The sequence below is a fragment of the Rhincodon typus genome, chromosome 1 (assembly GCF_021869965.1).
Source record: "Rhincodon typus isolate 14 chromosome 1, sRhiTyp1.1, whole genome shotgun sequence".
Taxonomy (NCBI): domain Eukaryota; kingdom Metazoa; phylum Chordata; class Chondrichthyes; order Orectolobiformes; family Rhincodontidae; genus Rhincodon; species Rhincodon typus.
In genome coordinates, this window is record NC_063332.1 from 175,007,075 (window position 1) to 175,027,843 (window position 20,769).

General features: G+C 45.1%; 1 protein-coding gene across 7 annotated transcripts in view; it reads right to left on the reverse strand.

The window, feature by feature from the left end:
* rufy3 (RUN and FYVE domain containing 3) overlaps positions 1–20,769 on the reverse strand; it is a 68,566-nt gene that overhangs the window by 2,378 nt on the left and 45,419 nt on the right. For 4 of the 7 annotated variants that reach the window (XM_048605003.1, XM_048605585.1, XM_048606782.1 and 1 more), the window contains 6 exons: positions 18,785–18,882; positions 13,071–13,190; positions 5,353–5,470; positions 3,612–3,697; positions 2,764–2,797; positions 2,594–2,674 (listed from right to left, as the gene is read on the reverse strand). In XM_048605003.1, coding sequence (XP_048460960.1) covers positions 2,594–2,674; positions 2,764–2,797; positions 3,612–3,697; positions 5,353–5,470; positions 13,071–13,190; positions 18,785–18,882 — 537 coding nt within the window. Of the gene's footprint in view, positions 1–2,593; positions 2,675–2,763; positions 2,798–3,611; positions 3,698–5,352; positions 5,471–13,070; positions 13,191–13,406; positions 15,441–18,784; positions 18,883–20,769 lie in introns of those variants that run through there. The other 3 variants (XM_048607388.1, XM_048607988.1, XM_048608584.1) reach the window with 1 other exon arrangement.

Here is a 20,769-nt window from a genome sequence, read left to right on the forward strand (position 1 = left end):
ATTTAAACAACACAAATAGAAAGGATAGTAGGAACTGCCAATGCTGGAGAATCTGAGATAACAAAGTGTGGAGTTGGAAGGCTGACGTTTCAGGTCAGGACCCTTCAGAAATGGGGGAGGGGAAGGGGACTCAAATAAAGAGAGAGAGAGGGGGAGGCGATGATGGAAGGTGGATAGAGGAACAGATAGGTGGAGAGAAGACGGACAGGTCAAGGAGGCGGGAATGAAGCTAGTAGGGAGGAAGTGGGGGGTGGGACGAGCTGGCCTGGTTTTGGGATGCGGTCGGGGGAGGGAGATTTTGAAGCTTGTAAAGTCCACATTGAGACCATTAGGCTGCAGGGTTCCCAAGCGAAATAGGAGGTGCTGTTCCTGCAACCTTCGGGTAGCATCGTTGTGGCACTGCAGGAGGCCCAGGTTGGACATGCCATCCAAAAAGTGGGGAGGGGGAGCTGAAATGGTTTGCGACTTGGAGGTGCAGTCGTTTGTCGCGAACTGAGTGTAGGTGTTCTGCAAAGCAGTCCCCAAGCCTTCACTTGGTTTCCCCGATGTAGAGGAGGCCACAACGGGAACAGCGGATGCAGTATACCACATTAGCAGATGTGCAGGTGAACATCTGTTTATTGTGGAAGGTTTTCTTGGGGCCTGGGATGGGGGTGAAGTGGGAGGTGTAGGGACAGGTGTAGTACTTCCTCGGTTGCAGGGAAAAGTGCGGGGTGTGGTGGGGCTGGAGGGGCGTGTGGAGCGGACAAGGGAGTCCCGGAGAGAGTGGTCCCTCCGGAAAGCAGATAAGGGTGGGAAGGAAAATATATCCTTGGTAGTGGGGTCAGATTGCAGGTGGCGGAAGTGGCGGAGGATGATGCGTTGGATCTGGGAGGTTGGTGGGGTGGTACGCGAGGACGAGGGGAATTCTGTCTTTGTTGTTATTGCGGGGAAGGGGTGTGAGGGATAAGTTGCGGGAAACGTGAGAGATGCAGTTGAGGGCGTTTTTGACCACTGTGAAGGGGAAATGGCCGTCCTTGAAAAACGAGGACATCTGGTATGTCCGGGAGCGGAATGCCTCATCTTGGGAGCAGATGCGGTGGAGGCGAAGGAATTGGGAATAGGGGATGGCATTTTTGCAGGAAGGTGGGTGAGGGGAGGTGTGTTCTAGGTAGCGGTGAGAGTCGGTGGGCTTGAAATAGATATCAGTTTCCAGGTGGTTGACAGAGATGGAAACAGAGAGGTCCAGGAAGGAGAGAGAGGTATCAGAGATGGTCCAGGTGAACTTAAGGTTGGGGTGGAAGGTGTTAGTAAAGTGGATGAACTGTTAGAGCTCCTTGTGGGAGCACGAGGCATATAGAAGGGAGTAGGGTTTGGATGAATACTGACACAGCTGAGGAACAGATTTACAATTCATTGCAACAAACTACTTTATCAAAAGTTCATGAGTTTTTTTTAATAAAAGGGGAAAGTTCAGTAAAAAATGAGTATAGAGGAGAGAACAGAAAAGCGATTGCAGCGATATAAAGCATACCGTGCTCAACCTGCATGAAGCATTGGCTGAAACACCCAAAATATCATGGAATATTGTAGAATCCTTACAGTGTGGAAGTAGCCCATCGAGTCCACACTGACCCTCCAAAGAGCATCCCACCCAGACCCACGCCCCTACCCTATCCCTGCATTTCCCATGGCTAACCCATCCAGCCTGCACATCAATGGACACAATGGGCAAATTAGCATGGCCAGTCCACCTTAACCTGCATAACCTTTGGACTGTGGGAGGAAACCCACGCAGCCTTAGGGAGAATGTGCAAACTCCACACAGACAGTCGCCCGAGGATGGAATCGAACCTGGGTCCCTGGGTCCCTGGCGCTGAGAGGCAGTGGCGCTAACCACTGAGCCACCGTACTGCCCATGTCCTGGTGGCGTTTGCTGTGCTCCCTCCCCACTTTGCCACTGTGACCTATCTTTATGTAAAGCTCGGGCATGTTTTGATGCAAAGACACAGCCCATTAGCCTCACTCAGAGTGCTCAAACTGTAAGCTCCAGAACTCTCATTAGAAATAAAAAGTGCAATTATTCCACTGTTTCTCACCCGCACCCCTCCCCCCAAAATACACTGGTTCTTTATAATAAAGCATTATGTAAGTCTTAGTTAACGCAAAGGAAGTATGACACTGAGCCACATAAAAGGGCTATTTCAAGGGCAAAATAGGGCTGTGTAATAATGCTGGCCCAACCAGCAACACCCAGGTCCCCAAAATTAATAAATAAACAAACAACAAAAATATATTAGGACAAGCAACCAACAGCTTCATTTAAAAGGAGCAACTTAGAAAGAAGAAATAGTGAGGGTGGGATTTCCAGAGCTAGTGGCCTTGGTAACTGAAAGCGAGCACTGAAATCAATCCAGGATGTTGAAGAGGAAATGAACAGAGAGTGGAAACGGAGCTAGGTCACAGGGGAGGAATCTGAAGACCAGGATAGGAGTTTTTTTAAAATCAGGGTATTGCCACACCAAGCAGTCACTATCGATTAGTGAGCACAGAGATAAAGGGGAGATTTCAAATGTAGGCAGCAGTGTTTTAGACATCGTGATGATGAATGTACCTTCTCCCTGGTTACTGAGGCTTCCTCTTGACAGAGTTTGCAAATTGTATTCTGCTTTTCCAGTACTGACCAGTCAGGTTCCTGAGAGACACAATGCAGGACAGTTATAAAACCAGTCTCTTAGGAAAACGTACAAAACTGTAAGAATTATAACAAAAAAGATTACTAACCTTTTCTGCTTCTGTTACTGTATTTGTGCTTGACCTGAAAATATAAGGAACATTAGCATTCAGCTACAATTTTCACAAATCAATCAATCAATCAAGCTCATTATATGAAGGGATTTTACAGCCCAGTGATGAGCTGAAAAGCGATGGAGAAAGAAGAGCAGAGAGAGAGAGACAGAGAGATGGAGAGACCCAGAAAAGGGTATGGGAGAGTAAGGCGGTGGGGGAGGGGGGAAAGGGGGTAGGGAGACAGAGAGAGAGAGAGAGACACACAGAAAGAAAGAAAGAAAGAAAGAAAGACACACAGACAGACAGAGAGGAGCAGTGAAGATTACTTGTGTTCCTATTTCTTAGAGGTGAATGAGACAGGATGAGTAAAAAGAGAAAATGGAGTGAAGAGAAAATTAAATGCACTTTTGGGTTAGTGAGGGTTCACTTCAGAAGCTGGAGAGGGGATATACAAATCAGGGAAAATTCATACCGAGCACCAGGCAAACAGGAAATTCCATTTCACTGCTCTCACCTTCAAAACCAGTCAGCTCTCAGGACACTTGTTATTTTTACATGTGGCTCGAAATTTGATAAAAATCATTAATGTGTGTTGAATTGATTTTTGACTGTTAGCTCACTGATGTATACTTCTGCTCTGGTTGGTGTTAGTGAGGCAGATACCGATGATGATGCTGGTCATTAGTGATGCATTCAGAAATCTGTTCTCAATGCTGTTCAGTTATTCCTCAAGCACCTTCCCCTACTAAACCTATTAACATTGTGTGACGATTGGCTATTCTACAACACAGGAATAAACACCTCCAAACTTTATAAATACAATACAGTGACCGTCAGGATACCTCCTGCGTTGGTGTGTTCCATTTGAAGGTTTATCCTTTCCTGCTTTCTGGAGTCTCCTGTTTTCTTCCCGAAGTTGTTCCAATTCCTGTCAAAATGACCAGAAACAAACTGTCAACAAAACAGTCAACTGGGGAATTAACAAAAATGCAGCAATGTTACAGGATACAGGAATGTTAATCCTGCCAAATCACACCTGGTGTATAAAGGGGGACAGATAAGTGATCAGTTATTGGCTTGGCCAGATAATGGCAGGTTGAAACTTTATTTCATACTCATCTCTAGAGTTTTACAGCATCTCAGAACTCAGTAATGCTTTTCACTGGTAATCACACCCCAAACCAGTGACTGAGACACTCTTGAGTGAGTGCAATTTCAACGCTCTCCTGTAACGCAGCACCATCCAGGAGAAGGCCATCCACTGTCGCAGGAGTCAGTGCGCACTCCCGCCAATACTGCTGTCCCTCTCAGCACTGACAACAGGTACACCACAGTAGCTCCATCATCGTCATCATCACAGCAACAGCAACATCAATACTACTAGTAGTCCGTATGTGTGGGTCTAACATCTTCAATATAAATCAAACACTTCAAAGGTTTTCAATAAAACTGTGCCTCACACAGGAGGCGGCACCAAGCCATACAGAGAAATATTCAGATTGGTCAACAAAACTTCCATCAGAAAATTAGGGTTCAAGGAATGTACTAAAGAGGTGGTGTGGAGAGATTTCTTGAGGGAATTCCAGAGCATTGTGCACAGGCAGCTGAAGGCACGGTAACCAATGATGGAGCCACGGAAATGGGGTGGATGGGGATGTGGGAGAAGTTTGGCTTCAGGCCACAGAGCAAAGATCTTGGTGGGTCCTGAGATAGGGAGGGGGAGGCCGAAGAGGAAACTGGAAAGAAGGTCCTGACAGACCAGGTGGCAGTTGGTATGGGTTAGTGTTGTGAAAGAATGGGCTGGGCTTGGGGGATAGAGGGGTGTGACTACTGAGGACAGTCTGGACAAAGGCACAGGAGTGAGAGAGAGAGAGAGAGAGAGAGAGAGAGGGGGGGGGAGCAGGAGGGGGGGGGGGAGCAAGACAGAGGGGGGGTGAGTGAGAGAGGGCGATGGACTGGGAGTTCCCATCAGTGCTGCTAGTGATGGATACAGCAATAGCCCCCATCCCAACAGAATGACACAGGGGCAGCTGTTTATGCAGGACCACAGCAGTACCATCTCAGCACAAACAAGACCATCCTTCCCCATGTCAAATATTCATTACCCTCTAAAACAAAACCACAGGGCCATGTGGAAATGCTTAGACAGGAGGGCTCCCAAGTTTCAGTTGCCTCGGCGATTATGTTGCTTCCAGTTCTGCTCTCAGGTACAGGCCCAGGAAAAACAGATTCCCGAGTGGATTTGGAACCTTTAACTGACTCGTTCTGGCTGAGGGTGGAGTAACATGTTATAACCACTTGGGTTGCTGTACACATCGAGAACAACACAGCCTGCAGCATTAACCTCTCTCATTGTCTGCTGGATGTTTCTAATCAACCCGTCCAGTGATGTTATTACACAGCTCTGGAGCAGGTGGGACTTAAACACAGACCTGGCTCTGAGGTAGGGACACTACCACTGCACAAGAGCCCTTCATTTCATGCTACATTTGGAAAGGTCATCTGCATTATCTGCCAGACGTGAACTCTCGTTCTGCTCCTATTAACATTTGAGCCCAGTCAGTGCCTTTATTGATCATTTACCTTCTGCATATTGGCCATTTGTTGTAGATTTCTTTTGAGTTGTTCCACGTTGTTATCACAAACAGAATCACTGTGTAAACCCAATCTCTGCTCCTTCAAATCCATTTGCAACTGGGAACTGAAGATAGAAAGAATGCAATCAGAGCGAGCAATGGAGAAACCATCTCGATGATATAGTTTGACAACAATAATCTCACAAAACACAAGTGTTACAAGCACTGAGTTGGCAGGGGACCCAGAGCTGGAAACAAAATACCAGCACTAGAGCAAGTTAAAACAGTAAACCAACTGGACAGGTTTCCAAATTAGATTCCAACCCAAAACGGGTAACTGGAATATTGGCCTTCATCTCAAAGTCTGGAATATAAAAGACAGGGAATGACACTCAAACTTTAATCAAATCCCATCCTTCAGGAACAGGGTTCAGTTGTGAGCTCTGACCTGGAAGGGGATGAAATGCAGATTCACCACAAAGATATTGGAGTAAACAGGTTACACTATGATAACAATTTGCACAATCGTGTCTCACAATACCTTTAGTTTGAATGTTCGAGTGGTGATCGGATCTAAATGTTTACAATGATTGTATCTCTCCATCTGTCACCCAAATTGATCCTGGGTATGGAGGGACTGTCTTATGAGGAAGAGGTTGAGCACGAATTTAGAGTTTAGAAGAATGAGAGGCAACTTTAGTGAAACATTCTTGGAGAACTTGACAGGGTAGATGTAGAGAGGTTGTTTCCCCTTGTGGGAGAGTCTAGGACCAGACGGCATCATCTCAGAATAAGGGATTATCCATTTAATACAGAGATGAGGAGGAATTTCTTCTCTCAGAGAGGAGTGAATCTGTGGGATTCTTTACTGCAAAGGGCTGTTGGGGCTGGGTCATTAAGTATATTCAAGGCGGAGGTAGATTTTTAATTAGGAAGGGAATCAAGGGTCATGGAGAAAAAGGCAGGAAAGTGCAGTTGAGGATTATCAGATCAAACACGTTCCCATTGATGGTGGAGCAGACTTGATGGAGTGAATGGCTTACTCCTGCTCCCATGTCCTTTGGTCTCATTTCCAAAGGTGGTCATATTCAGACAGAACCTTAAAATTACACAGAGGGTCAGATAAAATGCTAACTCTGTTCCTCTCTCCACAGATGCTGCCAGAGCTGCTCTTTCCAGCATTTTCTGTTCTTCATCCTTTAAAAAGTCAATTCAGACCATTCAGGGTAATATCAGAAAACACTTCTTCACACAAAAGGGAGTGAAAGAGTGGAACTCAGACCCTTCCCCCTCCTACCCAAAAATCCGCCAAGTCAAGGGAGGAGGGGTGGTCAACAGAAAATTTCACAATTCCAGACCAATCAGTTTTTGTTTGGCAGAGAAGCCGCAGATGTGAGACCTGCAGAGGACATTCACATACAAAATCAGTCACCAATCTCAGTGAATGCTGGATCAGGGCTAAAAAGGGGCTGAATGGTCTCAGTGGATTGACACAGAAACTGGTGGGCAGGATCATGGAGAGATCACTGACAGAGAGCACAGAATAAGGCCCCTAGCAATCAGTTAAGCAGATTGGGACTGGAATCCCACATTGGGGAGGAGGAGGAGGAGGAGGAGAAGAAAGAGATTAGACATGGTCTGTAGCCCAGGGTGGGGAACATTCCCATGTTTTCTGTGAGATGCTCCTGATCGCTTTTAAACCCAAAGAAACCACAATAAACACGCTATAAATCACTTACAATCTCCACGTACACACCCACTGTGTCAGGCAGCTCAAGGTGCTGGGCCCAGCAACATCATAATTAAAAATCAAAAGCATCAACATCTGAAAACTGTTGATGTTATTTAATCTGTTCAATCATAACCAGGCCACCAACTGCACAGCAAGAGGGTCATATTGGATATATGTCCATTGTGTGAAAGTGTGTTTTTAAAGGGGGCTTTTCTCTAGTAGAGAGGAGATCAGGTTGGGGTGACATGGTCAAAGACATTAAAACTATCAGATGCTGGAGAATCTGAGATAACAAGGCGTAGAGCTGGATGAACACAGCAGGCCAAGCAGCATCATAGGAGCAGGAAGGTTAACATTTTGGGCCTAGACACTTCTTCAGAAAATGAGAAATCTGAAGAAGGGTCTCGGCCTGAAACGTCAGCCTTCCTGCTCCTCTGATGTTGCTTGGCCTGCTGTGTTCATCCAGCTCTACGCCTTGTTATCACCAGGTTCAAGTGGCTGGAAAGATGTTTGCACTACTGAGGAGATCCAAGTGTTACAAATAAGACACAGACACTAATAAATCCAGTCAGGAGAGACATTTTTACCCAGCGAGTGGTGAAAATGTGAAGCTGACTCCCACAAGGAGGTTGGGACTGGGGGGAAAATAGTGTTGACATATTTCTTGGGAAACACACAAGGGAGCACAGAATTGAATAAATGGTGAGAGATGAACAGCACAGGATTGATCCATCTATAACCACAACTTGAAATACAATTATCTCCTGGTATTTCAATCTGAAGTCTTCCAATCTGCTCCTAAAGCAAAGTAAATAACTGAAAATTAAAAAAGCAAAAAAATCACACCTGTACTTTCTACTAAAGTATTAATTAGTACGAATGAAGACATATTAACTCAGTCACAGAGTTGTACAGCATGGAAAAAGACCCTTCGGTCTAACTCATCCATGCTGACCAGATATCCTAAATTAATCTATTACCACTTGCCAGCATTTGGCCCACATCCCTCTAAACCCTTCCTATTCACGTACCCATCCAGATACCTTTTAAATGTACCAGCCTCTACCTCTTCCTCTGGCAGCTTGTTCCATACACACACCACCCTCTGTGTGAAAACATTGCCCCAGAGACTGTTTGTGTTGAACCGGAATTCTAATTTCTATCCACTGTTGATATTCAAACTGTTAAAGTCTGGACCTCTCCAAACATTATTATTGCAGCCTGCTTAACCAACACTAGTGTCTATTACAGATTCTAAAGAACAGTCATACTGGACTCAAAACTTTAACTCTGTTTCTCTCCCCACAGATGCTTCCAGACCTGCTGAGTTTCTTCCGCAATTTTTTTCTGTTTCAAATTTCCAGCATGCACAGCATTTTGTTTTTATTTGGTTGTCTATTTTTTGTTTTGCTTCACTTTGGGGACAGCTGTCTGCTAGACTGGGTACATGCTGTTGGTCGTTTTCCTCCCATCATGTTGTATTCCAATCCATCGCCCTTTCTGTTCTCCATCATGATTGTAAAGCACATTCAACCCACTGAGTCTGCATCAACACTATCCAAGACCAATCCAGGGTATTCCCAATCTTTGCTCAAACCCCTGCATTTTGTTTTGCTCCTTCTGTATTTATCCATATCCCCGCTGAATCCCCTGTTGAATTCAGTCCAAACACTAACCACTTGGTGAGCAGACAGCTAGTCCCCACTACGCCTCAGTTTTTTTTGCCAATCACATTATTCTTTAGCCTCTATTTATCAACACTTCAGCCATTAGAAACAGTTCCTCTTTAGTTACTTATCTAAACCCTTCATGAACACTTCGATCAAACCTCCTCTGTCAAAAAGGAGCTTCTCCAGTCTGTGCACACAACTGTAATTCCTCAACCTTGGCATCATTCTCACAAAACCTCATTCTCCTTCCTAAATACTTCCAATCTATCTACCTCAACTCCTTCCATTTCCAATGGAGTATGTCCTTCCAATTCCATTAGCTTGACTGCGGTCTTCCTGACCATCTCCGACTGGGTCACATCAGAGTTCTGACTGGCTACCAATTCCACTAATAACTGAGACTGTGACCCTGACCGATTTGTCTTAATCAAATAGCCCGACGACAGTTTACTCTGCTGGTGGGGGGATTCTGTGATACCGGGAAATTTCACTTTCTTTCCAGCTTTTGAGTTGGTTTGTTGGATAGATTTGGACTATTGAAGGCTTCTCATGCTGTCCCCTTATCACAGAATCCCTACAGTGCAGAGAGAGGTCATTTGCTCCATCGAGGATGTGCTGACCCTCCGAAGAACATCTCACCCAGCCCCAGCCCCCTACTCTATTCCTGTAACCCCACATTTACCATGGTTAATCCACCTAGCCTACACCTTCCTGCACACTACAGGACAATTTCCAATGGCCAATCCACCCTAACTTGTACACCTTTGGTCTGTGGGAGATAACTGGAGCACCCGCAGGAAACCCACACAGATTGCAATTGTCAAGCATCCTCTTCCAAGAAATTAGTTGAAATGACACTAATAGTGTCTTTCTCTTCCCAGTCTTCACCCAACAGGTGAATGCACCTAGTGTCTTTATAGCAACTCCGATCACAACACTTCCTCATTATCTCAGTGGGTTTTCAGCACTGATCTCACTGAGATAATGAGGAAGTGTTGTGATCGGAGTTGCTATAAAGGAATTGCTAGAAAAGCTCAGCAGGTCTGGCAGCATCTGTGAAGAAAAATCAGAGTTAACGTTTTGGGTCCAGTGACCCTTCCTCAGAAATGATGGTAGCTGGGAAAATGTCAGTTTATATGCAGAAGATAGGGTGGGGAGAGGGGGTGAGGATTAAACGATAGGTGGGGACAGAGCACAGAGAGAAGAACAGTTGGATAGACAAAGGATTAGATAACGATCTGGGTAGGAGGGTGAATAGCTCTTAAATGCAGCGTGTTAGTGACCAATAATGGGTAATAGCAGACTATGTGATAACAATGCCTGGTGTACGGAGGTTGGGGTAAGGACATAGCAGAGTTCAAACCCTAAAGTTATTGAACTTGATATTGGGTTTGGAATGCTGCAGGGTTCCCAGGTGGAAAATGAGGTGCTGTTCTTCTAGCCTGTGCTGAGCTTCGCTGGAACACTGCAGCAAGCCAGAGACAGGGCCAAGGAACAGAGTGGTGTATTCAAGTGACAGGCAACTGGAAGCTCAGGGTCTTTTTTGTGAACAGGAATTACTGCCTGGCTTGTCACCTGAGAAATACGTCTGCAAAGACCTTCTCATAACCCATCCACCCCTTCCTACAGAGCCTCTTCATGGGAGTTCAACTACATTCTTACCCAAAAATTTCAAACTCTTCTGATGGAAACACGGGACCATTACTGGACACTAACAGCTCCGACAACCCAGAAACTACAAACACATTTGTCAAAACCTCAAACACAGAAGGTACCTGTAGTACTGGGCAAAGACACAACATTAATGCACTTACTGTCACTAGAGACTAGAACAAGGTCCCTTCTCCCTGCACTTCCCATGGAGTTGCCATGTTTACCACAGAAGGAAAGGAATCCTGGCTGGTTCATTTCTCATTCTTTGACACATACACAACTTTTCACCAATTCTTCAACGACTTTACCCACCTTTTGGTACCAAACTCGTTTCTTGCCACACCATTTCATACTAGATTCACACAGCTTATCACTGTGTGCGATTTAGGAAATCCCTCTAACAATCTCCCTCTAAATTTCAGCAGAATTACAGCAGAGATGGTGGGATAGTGGTCACTGGACCAGTAATCCTGAGGACATAGGTTCAAATCCCACCACTGCAGAACATGAAGTTTAAACATTTATTTTTTAATAAAACGGACTAATTGTGACCATGTAACTATTATCAATTGTTATATGGAAAAAAAAAAGTCACCTGGTTCACTAATGTCCTTAAGGGAAGGAAATCTGCCATCCTCACCTGGTCTGGTCCTATAGGTAACTCCAGACCCACAGCAACGTGGGTGACTATTAACTACCCTCTGGGCAATTAGGGATGGGCTAACCAGCAATGCCCACATCTCAAACAAACATTTACAAGTTGACAAACTCTATGAGATGAGACAGTCTTGATGTACACTCAGCTCATTTGTGTGTGAGATACTCCTGTCATTTCTCATCATCATCATCATCATTACACTCCGCAGACCAGCATTTCAAGGACAAAATTGGACACTTTACTGAGCAGCATGTCCTGCTAAGGTCCACTTCATTTGTGGGGCAGGCCCAAGCATGGCCTTTGTTCACAGAGTAACTCACAGCTAAACCCAGTGACTAGAAACAAATCCAGTTTCAACAGGAAACCTCAAATGAAAGTCCATATTTGTGTGATACACTGATTGCAGATATTTAATGTCATACTGTTGGGCTATCAAAATTCAGTGCCCATCTCTGAAGCTGTGCTGCCACTGGGGATGGTAGAGGCTAGGAGAGTGGGTAAAGAAGTGGCAGATGGAATACAGTGTGGGAAGGTGTGAGGTTATACACTTTGGTCGGAAGAATAGAAGCACAGGCTATTATTTAAATGGGGAAAGGCTTCGGGAAAACCGAAGCACAACGGACTGGAGAGTCAGAGTTCAGGATTCTCTTAAGGTTAACATGCAGGTTCAGTTGGCAGTTAGGAAGGGAAATGCAACATTAGCATTCATTTCAAGATGATTAGAATACAGGATCCAAGAGACTACAAGGATCCGGCCAGACCATATTTGGAATATTGAGCAGTTTTGGGCCCCATATCTAACAAGGGATCTGTTGGCACTGGAGAGGGTCCACAGGAGATTTATAAAAATGATCCCAGGGATGAAGAGCTTGTCATTTGGAGGAGCAGTTGAGGACTCTGGGTCTGTACTCAATGGAGTTTAGAAGGATGGGGGGAATCTGATTGAAACTTGCAGAATACTGAAAGACCCGGACAGAGTGGACACGGAGAAGATGTTTTCACCAATAGGAGAGACTAGGACCTGACAGCACAGCCTCAGAATGAAGGGACAACCCTTTAGATGATTGAGACGAGGAGGAATTTCTTCAGTCAGAGGATGGTAAATCTGTGGAATGTATTGCTGCAGGGAGCTGTGGAGGCCAAGTCATTGAGTGTCTTTAAGACAAAGATAGATAGGTTATTGATGAGTAAGGGGATTGAAGACTACAGGGACATGGCAAGAGAATGGGGTTGAGATACATATCAGCAATGATTTGAATGGAGGAGCACACTTGATGGGCTGAATGGCCCAATTATGTTCCTCTATCTTATGGTCTTTGGACTCAGTAAAAGCTTGGGGTGGTCTGTGAACAAGATGAACTTCCTACTAGTCAAGTCTTTGTGGAACTAACACTATGTTTAATTTCTAATGTCTTTCTCAACTGGAGTAATTTTGCCTGGACCACTTTCTACCCAAAATACAGAAAAACCTCAAGATGAGTTCAGGAATTCCAAAAAGAAAGTGTCACGTTGCTCTTCATTCCTTAATTTCTCAAATGAAGCGTAGAAAAATATTTCCATCCCAGCCTCGTGGCTATATTTCTGCCGTGCACTGTACACCTCCCCAACACAATGACCATTTGACAAAATGTTCAGGTCTTGTAGTTCACCATCCATTTAAGGACTGAGCTAAGGAGCAATGTCTTCACTTCACACTGTTATTTGGATTTCTCTGATCTAGAGAGCTGGGAATACTCAGCAAGTCTATTCAAGATGGAGGACAGTACAATTCTTGGGGGGGACACTAAAGAATGAAGGAATCAGGGGCTGAATCTGAGGTACAAATTGGCCATGGTCTCGTTGGATGGTGAAACAGATGAAGAGCCAAGTGGCCAACTCCAGCTCCAATTTCTTGTTTGCTGAGAATGACGATTGGATTAAGCAAACTGGATTATCCACAGCAAAGCTCTAGTTTGCACTGAATGGCTGTTTCACCTCCCCACCCATCAACAGATAAATCAGGGTCCACCTACCGTTGCTTTGAAAGCCAATCCACTTCGTTCTGAAGACTGATGATCTTCTCGCCAAACTCCTGCTTGAAGAGGTGGTTAGCTTCCTCGGCCATATGCCAGTTGTGTTGTGTCTGTTGCAATCTGGGATTTGAGTCGGATGAGTTTATGGTAAAACAAAAGAAAAAAAAACAAAGAGAGAGAGAGAGAGAGAGAGAGGGTGCGGTGTATGCAGAGGGTGGGCAAAGATAAAGTTTAAAAACAAAAAACAAAACAAAAACTCAATGATGGTTAGAAACAACAAAAAAGAAACACACTGGCAACTTTGGCAAAGGAAAGGGGTTCCAGGCAAAGAGAAGGTTTTCTTTCAATGTGTTTATTTGGGTCTATTACTACACAGTTCACAATAAATGATGGTTAATCAACAAGTCTTTTGTTGACATTATCTTGCCCCCAGCAAAAACACATCATTGCACCAGAATTAACTTCAGTGCAACAGCCAACATATCATCATTAATGCATTCAATCTAGGTGTGTTTAAATTAAAAAAAAAAATCAATCAATCATTCTGGAAAGCATTGTGCAAAAGCTGATATTGGTTGCACAATTAACTCCCGCATTATCTAATTCGCTGTAAATTGGTTCATCTCTGAAAGCAACCATTTAGTCCCACACAATTCACAATTAATTCCACATATGCTACTCAATTCTGGGTCTTCTAACGGCCAAGTTAAAATCCAGTTGTATTTTGGCATCAGCCCATTGTAAGTTTACTTTAAACAGGAGGTTCTGCTGGAACAATCAGGAATGTGTACTAGTTAGGTCACATATTATTCAAGGTTGCAACAATTGGCAGGACAGGATCAAGGGGCTGAATGGCCTCCCTTTGTGTCTCGCACAGCAGTTTAGGCACCTAATCCCTTACAACAGAATTGACCCAAAATGGGGTTTCGCCAAATGGGATTGTCCAGTTGAAGTCCAGAAGGCATTACAATGTGTGACAGCTTTCACTTGCAAACAAACAATAATATCCCAAATTATTACAGTGAAATCTTATCATCATCATACCGTCTCATGTTGCAGAATTCGGAAAATGGCAGACTGCAATATGTGCTCATCTAAGATTATGAAAATGCTTTGCGATTCTGAGTTTAAAATAGTGAACTAGCCATGAAGTGATAACATGGGAACTGCTGTATCCAAGGTATTATTTCTCATCACCTCTCTCAATGCATCATCAAAACTGCTCATTTCGATTTAACCTGATCCTATGCAGTCTCTATCACCCCCAATGCTGTTTGTTTTTTCCTTAAAATAACAATCCCACCCATTCATTCTGGGTCAACATTAGGTAGCGTTCCTAATCAACAATCAATCCCCACTTTACAAACTAAACACAATTAAAATTGGTCACACAGCACCTCGGTTTCTGCTTTCCCCAGGCCGTGAAAGGGTCTGCAATAAATTCAAAGCTATTACCCTAGTCCCACACATCTCAGTAAAAAGACTTGCCTGGACCAAGAGACTTTTATCAACTCAAGACCTTGCAAAACCAATATTCCCAATATTTCTGATGGGTGCCATTTAGCAACAAATAAAAAAAAACTCCAAAGGCCGAGCAGAATTGGTCAGGGACAAATTGGGAAGAGTGAATTTGTGGGTTGATCTCCGAAGTCCAGATCACTCAAACCCAATTTGTTGGGCGTTTTTGTGTTTCAAGCACTAAACGCTGTCTCCTCTCACAGCCAGAGGCAGAAAGGGTTTATCATTGCACTCTAAGCAGTACTTTGCAGCTGAGAAATTATCCTAGTCTGAGGTCACTCCAAACACAAAGGTGGTCAAATGGATCCTTTTATTTAAAAAAAACTCTTCAGTTCAAACTTTAATGGTGGGAGACAGTGAAGGTGCGTGTGATAATGAGGCAAATTGACTGTGCAAGCTTAAGTTTGATAATCTTAGCCATTTCGGTTCTGCAACGTATCAACATGGACAAGATCAATCTACAGCCATTCAACTGCACTCGAACCTGTGGCCCATGTTAAAACAATAACTACTTTAAAAGGGAAGCTCTCTGTTATCGGTGGTCAATGACTCTCGAGACTGTCGTACCATTCACACAGCAGTAAAGAAACCAGGCCAGGTAAATGGCAGCAATAAACGGGCCACCGATGAAACATGAATTACTCAAATACTATAATAAACTTTTCTTTGTATTGATTTTTAAATTGGAAAAGAGAAATGCTCCACTGCGAAGTGTAATCACAACTCTGAAAAGGTTTTCTATTCCGTTGTCTGGCTAGTAGTAGTCTTCTCCTTTGGAGTGCCTAGTGTCTCTGTACCAGCTTCCCTGCCGCAGTGTTTAGACTCCTAGCTTGTTTCACCAAATCATTCTCACTTTATTGACACAGGGCCATCAGAGGGAAGAAGGCAGGTAAAAGAGATTGCAACAAAAAAAAAACAACGGAGTGGGGAAGATGAAGAAAATAAAACAAGAAGTAAACAAGGAGGAAGAGAGAGAAACACAGTAAACAGCACTTTCAGGAGCAAATGTGCAGGTTAAATTTGTCTTTCGAGTTAAGCACTGGCATCTTAAAAATCAGTTTAAATACACTCGTTGTACTTGTGAAATCTCTGGGGAAAAGGGTGCTCTGTATCAATCCAGGGCACTATCCCCATCAAGTCCATGTGGTTCGCTTCCAGCCATCTCTCTCTCACTGAGAGCAGAGAGGTGTGAAAGAGTGGCCTGGGGAGGAACAACGGGACAGGATCTGCAGTCAGGGGGTATGACTTTTACTTTCAGGGTTCCGTGTGGTGTCACACCTCTGGGTGTAAACAGCTTCTCAGAGTGACTGGCTGGAATGGACAGGATTGATTGGGAGAAATGATCCACTCACTGCTGAGTTGCACCGGTTCTAAAACCGCCCTCAGCTGACTGCATTTACGGGAGGAATTGGCCTGCCATCGTATCACAGAATCCCTACAGTGTGGAAGCAGGCCATTCGGCCCATCGAGTCCACACTAACTCTCCAAAGACCGTCCCTATATCCCTGCATTTCCCATGGCTAACCCACTCAGCCTGCACATCCCTGGACACTATGGGGAACTTAGCACGGCCAATCCACCCTAACCTGCACATCTTTGGTCTGTGGGAGGAAACCGGAGCACCCGGAGGAAACCCCCGCAGACACGGGGAGAATGTGAAAACTCCACACACACTCACACACAGAATGAAACCTGGGTCCCTGGGGTCCCTGCCTCTGAGAGATGACAGTGCTAACCACTGAGCCACCATGCCGTAATTGGCGTTAGTTATGGTAGCTCACAGAGACTCCTTTTGTTAAAGAGTTAATAGACTGTGCAGAGCATTGTTGAAGTCGGTGGGTTTTCTCAGCGAGTGAAATGGATCTGTCTGTAAACTGGACTGGCCCCTGTGAGTCCTGCCCCCATTCTACCCCCAACCCACTGGTCAACACCCCAACATAGTGGATAAATATACGACCCTGGGGGCTATGGGGTCCCAGAGTCTGTTGTTCTCAGCAGAGGCTGGTGTGTTCGTATTATCTCTGGAGCAGCAGATGGTGTTCGAGTGAAATGACAAGTGGAAATGTCTGACCGTGACAAATCAAGTGTGCAGGGAAGAGGAACCGTCTTTAAGAAACACTGCTTCCTGTATCGCCACTCAGAACTCTAACTAGACCACTGGAGAGCAATCCAGGTACAGTCAAACAACAGCGCTGGGGGGACTCTAACTGACTAGAACACGGTCAGAGACTCAACTCTGATCGAGTTTCACTCAGGCAGCGTTTCTGACAGATTCAGGTAAACTCCAAGCTTCGGTTTATTTGTAGCGGACATCAGACAGAAAGTGAAAACGCAGCAGACTGTGTACAGGAAAGCGAGTATGCGGGTTACAGTGTACAAGCTACTGGGGGGAACAAGGGAGTGAGATTAATCCAACAGCTCTTTGAAAAGAGCCATGCAGACATAAAAGGGCTGAATGGCCTCCATGAGAGCTATCTATTACAATCTGGAATTGGAAATCTCAAGGAGCATTTTGTCAACTTTTTAAAAAAAGTTGACAAACAGCAATTGAACAAAATGCCGAGTCTGTCGAAGAGATAACTAATCATTCATTCATCTTGGATTCCTTTAGCAAAGTGTAATTGTTTTAATTTTGTTACAGCTCTCCTAGGCCCCTGCCCAGCTCATGGAGGAGGGGGTCAAGGTGTGGGACAGGGCAGCGATGATGTTATAGAATGGAGGGGCAGTTGTGAGGGGATGGAGGGAGCACAGCGAAGGTTCACCAGACTGATTCCCGGGACAGGTGGACTGACGTTAGGACTGTATTTACTGGAGTTTAGAAGAATGAGGTGGGGAGGCCTCATAGAAACCTATAAAATTCCATCAGGGCTATACAGGGCAAATACAGGAAGGGTGTTCCCAATGACTGGGGAGGTCCAGAACCAGAGGGTCACAGTCTAAGGATATGGGGTAGGCCATCTAGGACTGAGATGAGGAGAAATGTCTTCACCCAGAGAGTTGGGAGCCTGTGGAATTCACTGCCACAGAAAGTGGTTGAAGCCAAAATATTGAATATTTTCAGGGTGGAGTTCAATACAGTTTTTAGGGCTAAAGGGATCAAAGGGCATGAGGAGGAAGTGGGAACAGGAGACTGAGTTGGATGATCTGCCATGATCAGATTGAATGGTGGAGCAGGCGCGAAGGGCTGAATGGCCTACGCCTGCTCCTATTTTCTGCATGATTCGTGTTTTTAACATCAACGCTCACACACGCACAACTTCACTCCCTCACAGTCTGACCAGACTCTGGAGCATACAGTGCATGTCATTCCCAAACTGGGATAGGAAGATCCATTCAGCTAAATTTCTTTGACTCAGGTTGTGCCAATGATACAATGATGGGAGCATTGCTGGGAATGGGAGAGTCAAGGTGAGGCAGCATGGAGCTAGATTCCCGTGTGCACCAGGGAATGGGGCAAGATACAATCAAAAGCCAAATGAACTGGGGACTGGAGGTTACACTCTCATTGCAGCAATCATGGGAATCATAGAATCTCTCCAGGGTGGAAGCAGGCCACTGAGTCCACACCGACCCTCTGAACAGCAGCCTACCCAGGCTTACCCCACTACCCTATCCCTGTAACCCTGCATTTCCCATGGCTAACCCACCTAACCTACACATCTCTGGACACTACAGGCAATTTCCCATGGCCAATCCACCTAACGTGCACATCTTTTGACTGCGGGAGGAAACTGGAGCACCCAGAGGAAACCCACGCAGACACGGGAAGAATGTGCAAACCCCACACAGACAAGTCACCCGAGGGTGGAATGGAACCTGGGTCCCTGGCACCGTGAGGCAGCAGCGCTAACCACTGAGCCACCGTGCTGTAAACGAAAGGCAGAGACAGAAATATAGACTAGTATTAAAATCACTTGATGCACTAAACAGCACATCAGCTATTATTTCTCCCCAGACAGACAGGGTTTCAGCCCTGATTGTGATTTCACCTGGGATTAGCTGAACTTCTATTATTGAGGATGGCCCTCCTGAGCGGAGAGTCACCCAAAGCCTGCTCTCCTGTATCACAGCTCTCAGTTTGACACAGGTAAGCTTGTTCCTTCAACAAACAGTACCTGCTGCTCAGCGTGGGGGACAGAAATGGATTTCTTAAGGAACCCGCAAACCGACACAGTCCACATACACTGCTCTTTTACCTTCGCTCCAGCTGCTTAATTGTACAGCTCATCTGGTTTGCTTTCTCCTCCAAACGAGTAATGATTTCATTCTTCTGTCTAATCACGTTATCAGAGCCCTGTGACATTTCAAAAAGGATCACAATTTGCAAAGTAGGTTAAAAAAACATGAGAAACCAACCCAGGGTCTGTACAACGCGAGCTGCAGGAAGAGCCCCTCAGTGTGTTTAGGGAACTTACAGCCCACAGCTCTCAATACGAAGCATGTTAACCTCTGTCCTCAGGTTTGGTTGCCCCCACATCCCCAAACCATCTCATGTACCCACTTTCAATCGTAACACACTTTTACTCTGCTATTAACACCTACTCTGCGCCTAAACTTTGTCTCTTCTCTACAACCATTTACACTCCTGTTGCCTACTGCTCTGCCTCACCTCAGAGCTCTAATCACCCTCGAGTCCAAACCTTACCCTGACCTTTCTCTGAAACCCATCTCTTCCCCACCTCTCCCTGTCAGGTCAAAGAAGTCTGACTGAAAGTAAAGTAGAACATAAACAGAGAATTCCAGAGAGGCCCAGCAGGTCTGGCAGCATTTGTGGATAGAGCAGGAGGCAGAGCGAGTGAGACAGTGAGGGACAGAATGTTTCAGGTCTGGCCTGACTCTTATTGGTAATTGAAAGGAGCTGGAAGCTGGTGGCATCTAATACTAACCCTCCGAACCTTGGGCCTCCAGCTGTGTTCCAACGAAGCTCAACTTAATTTGGAGGAACACAATCTTAACTTGCAGCTGTTAGGACAGAGTTCCACAATTTCACTGCATGACGTCAGTCCTCCAATTCTCCTCCATTGCCCGGCCAGGTCTCATTGGCATTGCTCTCAGCAGAGTGAAATCATTTAGTTCTTTCCGCAGCTAATACTGACAAATATTTTTCATCTTTCTCTCTCTCTCTCTCTCTACTCCACACCGATCATCTTCTCAAACTAAGGTAGTCCCACCTGCCTGCTCCTGGCCCATATCCCTCCGAACCTTTCCTATTCATGTACTTATCCAAATACCTTTTCAACGTTGTAATTGTACCCACATCTACCACTTCCTCTGGCAGTTCATCCCACACTTTAAAAAGTTGCCCCTCATGTCCTTTTTAAATTCTTTCTCCTCTTACCTTAAAAATATGCCCCCAGGTTTTGAACTCCCCTACCCTGGAGAGAAGATCCTTGCTAGTCCCCCTATCAATGTGCCTCATGATTTTATAAACCATTAAGGTCACTCCTCTACCTGCTATGCTTCAGTGAGAAAAATCCTAGTCTATCCAGCCTCTCCTTATAACCCTCCACTCCTGGCAACATCCTGGTAAATCTCTTCTGGTGACCAGAACTGCACACAATACTCCAGAAGAGGCCTCACCAACATCCTGTAGAACCTCAACATGACGTCCCAACTCCTGTACTCAAAGGTCTGAGCAGTGAATGCAAGTGTGCTAAACGCCTTCTTAACCATCCTGTCTGCGCAAATTTCAAAGAATTAGGTACCTGAACCCGAGAAATTGCTGAGGAATAAAAAAAACTCAGCAGATCTGGAAGCACCTGTGGAGAGAAATCAGAATTAATGTTCTGGGTGCAGTGACCCCTTCCTCAGGGCTAGACTCAAAACAGACCTGGGTCACTGGACCTGAAAAAGGTTAACTCTGCTTTTCTCTCCACAGATGCTGCCAGACCTGCTGCGATTTCCCAACAATTTGGGTTTTTGCTTCTGATTTACAAGGCCTGCTTTAAATTGGGCATATAGTTTGAGCTGCCCAACGTTAAAAATTTACTGTACAGGCACCTCAATTACAGGTAAATGTTTAAACCTCCTCTGGTCACCACTATCACCAGATGTGGGTGTTACTGGCCAGGCTATTCGTCATTGTCCTTAAGGTAGTGGTGATCAGCTGCTTTCATCAGTTGTGATGTGCGTTGTAGCTCTGTGGGTGTAGCTGTCACAGTAACCAGGTCAGTATGAAGTC